The sequence below is a fragment of the Thamnophis elegans genome, chromosome 17 (assembly GCF_009769535.1).
Source record: "Thamnophis elegans isolate rThaEle1 chromosome 17, rThaEle1.pri, whole genome shotgun sequence".
Taxonomy (NCBI): domain Eukaryota; kingdom Metazoa; phylum Chordata; class Lepidosauria; order Squamata; family Colubridae; genus Thamnophis; species Thamnophis elegans.
Window position 1 is genome coordinate 4,788,202 of NC_045557.1, and position 10,365 is coordinate 4,798,566.

The window sequence follows — 10,365 nt, forward strand, 5'->3', positions numbered from 1 at the left end:
ACTAACACACACACACACACACAAACACACACACATACAAGCTGTTTACAAGGTTTTTCTCTCTGCACAAACAAAGCTGCCATTTAGAGCTGCCAGTCTTCGCCCCGCCCCCACCCCAGGACTACAAAATGCCCCTTTTGAACAGGGAGGGAACGGGGACCGAAAAGACCAAATTAATGGCAAAAAAACCCCACAAAAAAACCCCCCAAAAAACCAGGACCAAGAACCGGATTGAAAATTCCCCAAATCAGAAATTTGCGGGTTCAATGCGTGAACGGTGTATCACCCGGGCGCCATACATTCTAAAGCAAATAAAAGTAATAAAATTATTCATCATTTATTACATTCAGTCAACTTCTGTATTTCTAATAATAATACAGGACACATTTATATTGGGTTATAATCCATCGTTATTCAATTATTCCACGTTATATCTTGTTATTGCTTTTACTATTAGAAAGTGTATCTATATATCTATATATAAAAGCGAAATGCCACTCGTGCATCGTCACGAAATCTCCAGAATCGTAGAGCCTACAAACTTGAAATTCGGCACATATCTTCCTCTTGGTTTCTAGGTGCTTGCTAAGAAAGGATTTGTCGAAATGAAAGTATTTCTTATATTATTATTAACACGTTCCGACGCCAAGGAGTTAAGACGTTCTACTTCCCCTCCCCACCTGAAAAAAACTCTGTTCCAACTGCCGCTTAGGCGTGGGTATGGCCCAGCAGCCTGCGGGCTGGGAGTTTAGACATTCTACTCCCCTTCCCCACCTGAAAAACACTCTGATGCTAAGGAGTTAGACTGAGGGAGAGAAGGGGATGGGATAGGGGAGGCCTCTGTGGGGCAAGCCTGAGGGAGAGAAAGGGATAGGATAGGGGAGGCTTCTGTGGGGAAAGTCTGAGGGAGAGAAGGGGATGGGATAGCGGAGGATTCTGTAGGGCAAGCCTGAGGGAGAGAAGGGGATAAGATAGGGGAGGCCTCTGTGGGGAAAGCCTGAGGGAGAGAAAGGGATAGGATAGGGGATGCTTCTGTGGGGTGTCTGAGGGAGAGAAAGGGATAGGATAGGGGAGGATTCTGTGAGGAAAGTCTGAGGGAGAGAAAGGAATAGGATAGGGGAGGATTCTGTGAGGAAAATCTGAGGGAGAGAAAGGAATAGGATAGGGGAGAATTCTGTGAGGAAAGTCTGAGGGAGAGAAAGGGATAAGATAGGGAAGGATTCTGTGAGGAAAGTCTGAGGGAGAGAAAGGGATAAGATAGGGGAGGATTCTGTGAGGAAAGTCTGAGGGAGAGAAAGGAATAGGATAGGGGAGGATTCTGTGGGGAAAGTCTGAGGGAGAGAAAGGAATAGGATAGGGGAGGCTTCTGTGGGGAAAGTCTGAGGGAGAGAAAGGGATATAAGATAGGGGAGGCTTCTGTGGGGAAAGTCTGAGGGAGAGAAAGGGATATAAGATAGGGGAGGCTTCTGTGGGGTAAGTCTGAGGGAGAGAAGGGGAGAAGAGAGGCCGATGGTAACTACTCATTAATTTTCAAGCTGTTAAGTGTTGATTTATCAATCCCGATCACATAGTTTCATAGAGGAGCATTCAGCTAATACAACTAATATTTCCCCTTTTCATATTTCTATCCCTTATTTCTAGCTTTTAAACGTGTCACACTTTATTTAAAAAAAAACTTTTTCTGCCTCTCCTATCTAACTTCTGATTCTTATCGGTTTTATTTCGAATTTCCACTTCACTCCATTTGGCGAGAAGCTCCTTGTAACATACTTTTAGGGTGTCGGCCCAAATATTTGTCGTGTTTTTGTAAGCTCGGCGAGGAGACACGCGGCTGTGTGATTATTATTATTAGTATTAATTGCTCCGAGGAATGACACGTACACCGGTGGAGAGCTGCAGATCCCTGCCCGTATCAGCTGCTCCATATATGATACATGAATCATGCATGCCACACACGTGTTTGCGGGTAGGGAAATGGGCTTTTGCAACCCTCGTTGAAACCACAACAACAAAATAAACGATTCAACAAACACAGATAAATTAAGCAAGGTGCCCATTGTGTTACCGCTAACACAACCCAGCCCCAAATTTTTTTGGGGGGGGATCCGCGAGACATTTTGCTCCTTTTTCATGACCTCTCTTGCTACGGTTGTGAGTAGACCGCGGCCGTTGTTAAAGTCGGCCGCTGGGTCGTTAAGCGATTCCGGCTCCCCTACCAATTTCATTCGTCGAAATCAAAAGGGGATCACGGGATGCCACGCCCGTCGTAAATACGAGTCATTTGGACAAGATTTTGATTGTGGGACTGCCAGACATTTCCCCCCCTCCATTTTATGACCTCTCTTGCTACCGTGGTTAAGTGAAGTTAAGTTAGAAGCAAGGTCGTTAAGCGAATCCGGCTTTCCCTCCCCCCGCCCTTGATTTTCTGAAGGTTGCAAAAGGGGAGCCCGGGATGCCACGACCGTCATAAATACAAGTCATTTGAATTTTGATCGCGTAACTGCTGGGATGCTGGGACGGTCGTAAGTTTGAAAAAAAGAACCTCGGTCACTTTTTTCTGGTGCCAGTCACTAAACAAACCGTCGTAAGTCGAGGACTACTTGTGAACAGCCAAAGAAATTCGGAGTTTGTCTACTGCCGACGATGAGGGGAAAATAAGAAATCTGTTCAGCCTCTAAATCCCCAAACTCCCAAATTATTTGCAGACGCTTCCAACTGGACCAATCAAGACTCATTCCCGAGCTTTGAGTTCCATAGGGCGGCTCCTGCCCATGTGCAGAGGGCTTCACTCATTTTCTAGGGAAACCGTCACTGTCGCTGGTCGAGTTCTCCCCGTTTTATCAGCAAAGACACGGAAAAAAACAATGAACGATTGCCTGCCCCCCCCGGGCTTGGATTCGAATCCCGGTCAGCCAAGTTGGGGCGTGAACCCTTAAAATGGACGCCTGGCCATTAAAAAGAACTCCACGCATTCCCCTTGACTTTATCACAAGCCCCTCTTCCCTTTTTTTCAACCATATATTGAATCATTTTACAGGGTTTTTTTTTAACGATTCCATCAATATTTTTCCCCTTAATTACCCCGACTGACAAACCCACAAACCGGACTTTGCATGCCTAGGAGAGAAACTTCACTTGCTTTTCCAGGTTTATGGTGAAAAACCAAAGACTCTGGGGTCCGCCGAACAAGCTAACCCCGGTTAGTTTAAACCCGGATTAAGCTTCGTTTCCTGCGTCTGGAGCGTGCCAAGGGCTGAAGACTCTCTAACCACTGGGCAATCCTATCCCTCCCTGCCCTTCCGAAACGGGAACGACTTACTGCACCGGAGGGAGGTGGATGAAGGGTTGGCTGGCTGGCTGGCAGGAATGTAGGGCTCTGGGGGTGTGGGGGGGGCGAGTTTTGCCCTAAAATCCAAGCCACGGACCACCCCTCCCAGACCCTCCCCACCGGGGACGACCAATCGGGAAGGTCTGGCAAGCGGGCTCTGCAGACAGATGCTGGTTTGTTCCCCTCCTGAGCTCAACAAAGGCCGATTGTGTTGCAGGCCAACCTGTTTCCCGAAAATATCACCGTGAGGGAGGGGCTGTTTTTGGCCTGGCACAAAGCTGGCTTGCAATCTTCGCTTAGTGACCGTTCCAAGTTACGACGGCCCAGAGGGGGGGGAAGGGACCAGGGGGGTGTTTCTCACACCGTTGCAGCCCTGCCTGTGGCCCCTCCTGGGATGGAAATTCGGGCGTTAGGCAATCGGTTCGGGTTGAGGGTGGTGCCAGCGGAAAAAATCTAGGAAGAGCTTAGAGGGATCTGACGGATGCCCTCTGGGGAGCCCCCTAAGAGGCGGGCTTGGCTTCCAGATGTTGTGGGGGCTCCAACACGGGAGGTTTTTAAGAAGAGGTCCCTTCCAACACTTTTATTCTGTTATTCTACTTACCTTCCTTCCTTCCTTCCATCTTTCCCTCTATCATCACCTTCCTTCACTCTTTCCTTCCTTCCCTCTATCATCTCTCTCCTTCCTTCTTTCCTTCCCTTTTGCTCTATCATCACCTTCCTTCCCTCTTTCCATCCTTCCCTTTCCTTCCTTCCCTCTATCATCTCTTTCCTTCCTTCCCTTTCCTTCCTTCCCTCTATCATCTCCTTCCTTCCATCTTTCCCTCTATCACCACCTTCCTTCACTCTTTCCTTCCTTCCTTCCTTCCCTCTATCATCTCTCTCCTTTCTTCCTTCCTTCCTTCCTTCCATCTTTCCTTCTATCATCACTTTCCTTCACTTTCCTTCCTTCCTTCCTTCCATCTATCATCTCTCCTTCCTTCCCTTTCATTCTATCATCACTTTCCTTCCCTCTTTCCTTCCTCCCTCTATCATCTCCTTCCTTCCTTCCTTCCTTCCTTTTTTCCTTCCTTTTCGCTCTATCATCACCTTCCTTCCATCTTTCCTTCCTTCCTTTTTTCCTTCCTTTTCGCTCTATCATCACCTTCCTTCCATCTTTCCTTCCTTCCTTCTATCATCTCCTTCCTTCCTTCCTTCCTTCCTTCCTTCCTTCCTTCCTTCCTTCCTTCCTTCCTTCCTAATCACTGGAGGCTTTCGAGAAGAGACTGGATAATCATTTATCTGAAATGGTCTCTTCTCCTGCTTGAGCAGGGGGTTGGACTAGAAGACCTCCAAGGCCCCTGTCTGCCAGCTGTACAGCCTAGGAAAACCGAAGCAGGCAGCCCAGGTGTGTCAAGGGTGAGCGGGGCGTGCCCTGGCGAGCACCAGGTGCCTCCGGGAAGGGACTCCAACATCTGGAAGTCCAGAGAGGCTCCCTCTCCCCCCCTCACAACAGCTGGCTGCAGACCAGGATAAACCAGTTGCTCCCGCCAGTCTGAGCTGGGTGCGGCAGAAGCTGGCCTGGCCCCTCTCTTTTGGGTCGCCACTGCAGAGGAAATGGGGAGGGATGGCTCACTGGGGGCGGGACGCAGGATTTTGGGGGGAGGGACTTTGATGGAGGGGGGAAGAGTTGGGAAGGAGAAGGTGGGCTTGGGGGTGGTTGGAGTTTGTGGGATCTGGTGAATCCCCCCCATTTGCATGCTTTAAGAGAAGTGGACTTCGACTCCCAGAATCTCCCAGTTTGCATGCTTTAAGAGGGGTGGGCTTCAACTTCCAGAATCCCCCAGTTTTCATGCTTTAAGAGGGGTGGGCTTCAACTTCCAGAATCTCCCAGTTTGCATGCTTTAAGAGGGGTGGGCTTCAACTTCCAGAATCCCCCAGTTTTCATGCTTTAAGAGGGGTGGGCTTTGACTCCCAGAATCCCCCAGTTTTCATGCTTTAAGAGGGGTGGGCTTTGACTCCCAGAATCCCCCAGTTTGCATGCTTTAAGAGGGATGGGCTTCGACTCCCAGAATCCCCCAGTTTTCATGCTTTAAGAGGGGTGGGCTTCGACTCCCAGAATCCCCCAGTTTTCATGCTTTAAGAGGGGTGGGCTTCAACTCCCAGAATCCCCCAGTTTGCATGCTTTAAGAGGACTGGCTCAGACCCAACCAGACACCTATTCCCCCATCAGAATAGTCTGGGAACTCACAAAAACCTCCCTTGTAAGGCAAACAGCCTCCTCACAGGTCCAGATTACGGATTCTGAGGTAGACTGCAACTGAAGCTGGAGGTTCCTCCAATCCGCCAGTACTAACCTGAAGTATACAGCAGGCGGCTTTTTCCGGGGGAGTGATTCACACCCGAAGGGGTGAGGGCTGCTTCCCTTCCCTCCCTCATCTCTCAGCTTTCAACTGAAAAAAGAAAACAGAAATTCATGGTATTTTTAAAAAAAGATAAAACAGTCTGACTCACCGATTCAAAACGCAAGTCTTAAAGGGGAAACTTTATTTTTCTCTGTTTGTTTGTTTGTTTGTTTCTTTCTTTCCTTCCTTCGTTTCTTTCTTTCCTTCTTTCTTTCTCCTCCCTGCCTTCCTTCCTCCCTCTCTCTCTAGACAGTTTTAGTTTTATATTAAAAACGGGCTGTGTTTTTGTGTCGTATTTGGAGTGGCCCAATGCAGTAGAGTTCCCCTTTCATTTCCTTTCTTCTTTTTTCCTCTTCCTTTCTCTTTTCTCCTTCCCTTCTTTCCTCTTTTTTCACCTCCTTTCCTTTTCTTCCCCCTTCCCTTTTCCCCTCTTTTTGCACTTCAGTTCCTTTCCTTCCTCTTTCTCCTTCTTTTTCCATTCCTTTCTTTCCCTTACCCTTCCCTTCTTCCCTTTTTCACCTCCTTTCCACTCCTTTCCCTTCTTTCCTTTTTTCATCTCCATTCCTTTCCCTTCCCTCTTTTTTCCTTTCCTTTCCTTTCCCTTCCTCTTTCTTTCTCCTTCCCTTTCCTTCTTACCCTTCCCTTCTTTCATCTTTTTTTCCTTTCCTTCCTTCCTCTTTTTTTACTTGTCCTTTTCCCTTCCCTCCTTTTTGCTTTTGTTTCTCCTTCCCTTCTTACCCTTCCCTTTTTTTTCATTTCCTTTCCTTCCCTTCTTCTTCCTCCTTCCCTTCCTTCCTCCTTTTCCACTTGCTTTCCCTTCCCTTTCCCTTGTTTCCTTTCGTTTCTCCTTCCCTTCCCTTCTTTCTCCTTCCCTTCTTTCCTCTTTTTTCCCTTCCCTTCCCCATCCCCTCCTCCTTCTTTCTCCTTCCCTTCTCAAGCCCCATTTAAACCCTGGCTAAATAGGCATTTTCCGCTTCCCAGAGGCCAGGAAGCCTCCTTGATTTTTTTCCGCTCCAGGATAACTTGGGGAAAACTTTCGAAGCGGCCAGCGAAATCATTCGGGGACAGGGGCTGCCCGGCCCAACCCACCCCTGCCAGCTGTGGACACATCCTGTTCCTCCACCAGGCCCCAAAAAAGAGTCACTTCTCCCTTCCTGCCTCTCCCCCCCCCTTCCCACTCCCGGGCCAAACCAGAGAGAATTCCCATCTGTTTTTTGGGGAGGAAAAAACCCTCCAAAGGAAAGGTACGGGACATGTTGTTCCAGGCTGGCAAACATCTAACACAAATGCCCGCTTTTATGCCCCACAAGGGTCAGTGTTGTTCCGTGGGATGGAAGGGGTGGGTGGGTGTGTTTGTTTTATACCCCAGCCGCTCTGGAATCAGAGTTTCCAAAGAAAACTGTCTGCTTGTGGGTGAAAAGCATAGGAGGAGGTTTGCCAAGCGAGGAGGAGGGGAGGCTGTGTCAGCCAGCGGTGCAAAAGAGAAACCAAATACTTCCCTTCCCTTCTCCACCACCCGATCCCCCCCCCCCCCCCGGGCTCTATAAAACGCCTCCCACACCTTCAGGGCTTCATTGCAAGGGACCAAGGTTGGGGTAAGTGGGTGTGCGGCTGCGGGGAGAGGCCGTGGGGGGCAGGGGGAGGGGGGACACACAACGGACAGGGAGGGAGGGAGGGGTGGGATTTTCCTCCGCTTGGAGGGCAGCGTGGGGGGCCTGGAGGAAGTGGGCTTGGCTTGGTCCAATCTGTGAATGAAGATTGGGGACCTTTTGAAAGACAGAGCCGGTAGGTAGGGGGGGTGACAGGGAGACACAGAAAGAAAGAAAGAAAGAAAGAAAGAAAGAAAGAGAGAGAGAGAGAGAGAGAGAGGAAGGAAGGAAGGAAGGAAGGAAGGAAGGAAGGAGGAAAGGAAGGAGGGAAGGAAGGAAGAGAAAACTTTCATAAATAAATGGATGGATTACTAGATTAGATTAGAGTAAGGAAAGAAAAAGAAAGAGAAGAGAGAGAAAGAAAAAAGATGGAAAGAAAGGAAGGAAGGGAGAAAGGAAGGAAGAAGGAAAGGAAGGAAGGAGGAAAGGAAGGAAGAAAGGAAGAGAAAACTTTCATAAATAAATGGATGGATTACTAGATTAGATTAGAGTAAAATGAAAGAAAAAGAAAGAAGAGAGAGAGAAAGAAAAAAGATGGAAAGAAAGAAATAAAGGAAGAAAGGAAAAAGGAAAGGAAGGAAGGAGGAGAAAACTTTCATAAATAAATGGATGGATTACTAGATTAGATTAGAGTAAAATGAAAGAAAAAGAAAGAGAAGAGAGAGAGAGAAAGAGAAAGAAAAAGATGGAAAGAAAGAAAGAAAGGGAAGGAAGGAAAGAAAGACAAAAGAAAGGAGGGAAGGAAGGAAAGAAAGAAAGGAAGGAAGGAAGGAAGGAAGGAAGGAAGGAGGGAAGAGAAAAGTTTTGTAAATAAATGGATGGATATGTAGATTAGATTAAAGATGAAAGAAAAAATAATAAAAGATAGAGAGAAAAAAAGTAAGAAAAAAGATGAAAAGAAAGAAAGCAGGGAAGGAAAGAAGGAAAGAAAGAAGGAAGAAAAAGAAAGAAAGAAAGAAAAAGAAAGAAAGAAAGAAAGAAAAGGGAAGGAGGGAAGAGAAAGCTTTCGTAAATAAATGGATAGATTAGTAGATTAGATGAAAGATGAAAGAAAAAGTAAGAAAGAGAGAGAGAGAGAGAGAAGGAAAGAGAAAGAAAAAACAGAAAAGAAAGAAAGAAAGAAGGAAAGAAAAAGAAAGGGAAGGATGGAAGAAACAGTAAGAAAAGAATCGTAAATGTTTGGATGGATTGGTAGACAGATTAAAGAAGAAAGAAAAAGGAGAGATGAAAGAAAAAGAAAGAAAGGAAAAACAGAGGAAGGAAGGAAGGATATAAATATATATATATTATATATATATATATACATATATATATACATATATATATATAATATACATATATATATATTATATATATTATATAATATTATATATATATATATATATATATATATATATATATTATATAATATTATATATATATATATATATATATATATATATATATATATATATATATATATATATATATATATATATATATATATATATATATATATATATAAAATAAATATATTTAGCCTCTCTTAACAACCCTCTTGCATAGTGTCTGAAGGGGCCGGTTCCAATTGCGAGCATAAGCTGCCCCTTTTGAGACCACTTGGTTTTCAACATCAGGCACTGTCTCCACAAAATGCATCCCCATAGCTTTCTTCTTCATCACCCCACTGTTTTTCTCTCTCCCTTCCCTTCTTCTTCCTCTTCTCTGGCCAGCCTGCCTCACCCTCACATCCAACGGGAGACAGACATACACACAGACACACACACTCCACTCGCCATGACCAGCAGCGACCTGACCGAGCTGGAGAAAGCCATCGAAAAAGTCGTCGACATCTTTTTCAAGTGCGCCGCGCAGGAAGGGAACAAAAGCACCCTTACTATCAGCGAGTTTAAAGAGCTGGTCAACCACCAGCTGCCCAACCTTATGAAGGTGGGCACATCCAGGGGGAAGGGGAGGGGTGGGAGACAGGGAAGGGGGGGCCCCACCTGGTTTAGGAGAACCAGGGGGTGTTTCCCCCCCCTTTAAAAAATAATTTTCTTCCCCGTGGCGCCTTTTTTTCCCTTCGCCTTTTCTTTCGAAGAACGTCGGAGACCTGGACGAGAAGATGAGAAGCTTGGACGTCAACAACGACCAGGAGCTGAAATTCGGAGAATATTGGCGACTGATTGGTGAACTGGCCAAGGAGATCAAGAAAGAGAAAGCGGGGAAGAAGAAGTGATGGAGTGGTGGAGGGTGGATTTGCGCCTCGAGGTGAAACGAGCGGGAATCGCCAGTTGCGTGTCGGCAAGAGGACGTCAAGTGTCACCGAACCTCTCGCAGCTTTTTAACATTCAAATAAATCAAATAAAATTCCAGGACTGGTGGTTTTCGGCATTTGATGGTCAGACCAGAATGAATAATCGGGGTTGCCATGTTTGTGAGTGTGTGTGAATGTGTGTGTGTGCACAAAAGAAACGGGGAGGGAGGGAGAATGATGGGAACAGATCCCTACTGTTCTGGCCAAGGCTTCCCCAAAAAGCCCCTTTTATAAAACTAATGCAAATTCCTCTCCTTCACATTCAGCCAAGGCTGGCAAACACTCTTTCAAAGGTGTATTTATCACCACAGTCCTTATCTAGCTTGGAAAGCCGCCAATATTTCCCAAATGAGGTGCTGGGCAAGGAAAGGCTCTGGGCAGAGAGTCTCGGAGATTCACGGACAGATCTTCACACTCCTGAAACGAATCTAACAACCGGACGAAGGAATCGTTTCCTGCAAAAGCCCCCTTCCCCTTTCGCTCCTCTTTTATATGTCCTCTGGGAGGGGCCATTCACTGTCCACCTGTGGCCTTACTCCCGAACCGACCTGGATTTCTGAGCTGTTCTTTTCTCCTGGCAGCTCTGCGCATGTGCACACTGGGAACAGGCTCCAGCTGTTCTTCTGCCTCGCTGCTGTCTAGCTCCGTAGAGACATGATCGCTGCCAAACGGCCTCATCCCCCCGTCTCTGCCTCCGACGCAGAGCCCTCG

At 46.7% G+C, this 10,365-nt stretch overlaps 2 protein-coding genes across 4 annotated transcripts in view; one reads left to right on the forward strand and one right to left on the reverse strand.

The window, feature by feature from the left end:
- S100A1 (S100 calcium binding protein A1) overlaps positions 1 to 6,942 on the reverse strand; it is a 39,335-nt gene extending 32,393 nt beyond the window's left edge. The window contains exons 1-2 of one of the 3 annotated variants that reach the window (XM_032234025.1): positions 6,799 to 6,942; positions 5,662 to 5,757 (exon numbers count right to left, since the gene is read on the reverse strand). In XM_032234025.1, coding sequence (XP_032089916.1) covers positions 5,662 to 5,743 — 82 coding nt within the window. In that variant the 5' untranslated portion in view covers positions 5,744 to 5,757; positions 6,799 to 6,942. Of the gene's footprint in view, positions 1 to 3,319; positions 3,928 to 5,661; positions 5,758 to 6,798 lie in introns of those variants that run through there. The other 2 variants (XM_032234027.1, XM_032234026.1) reach the window with 2 other exon arrangements.
- Positions 6,943 to 7,137: 195 nt separating this feature from the next.
- On the forward strand, positions 7,138 to 9,715 carry LOC116519922 (protein S100-A13-like). Its single transcript, XM_032234029.1, has 3 exons — positions 7,138 to 7,304; positions 9,071 to 9,287; positions 9,439 to 9,715. Exons 2-3 carry the CDS (start codon positions 9,135 to 9,137, stop codon positions 9,574 to 9,576), a joined length of 291 nt encoding a protein of 96 aa, XP_032089920.1. The 5' UTR covers positions 7,138 to 7,304; positions 9,071 to 9,134; the 3' UTR covers positions 9,577 to 9,715.
- The last annotated feature ends 650 nt before the right edge of the window (positions 9,716 to 10,365 follow it).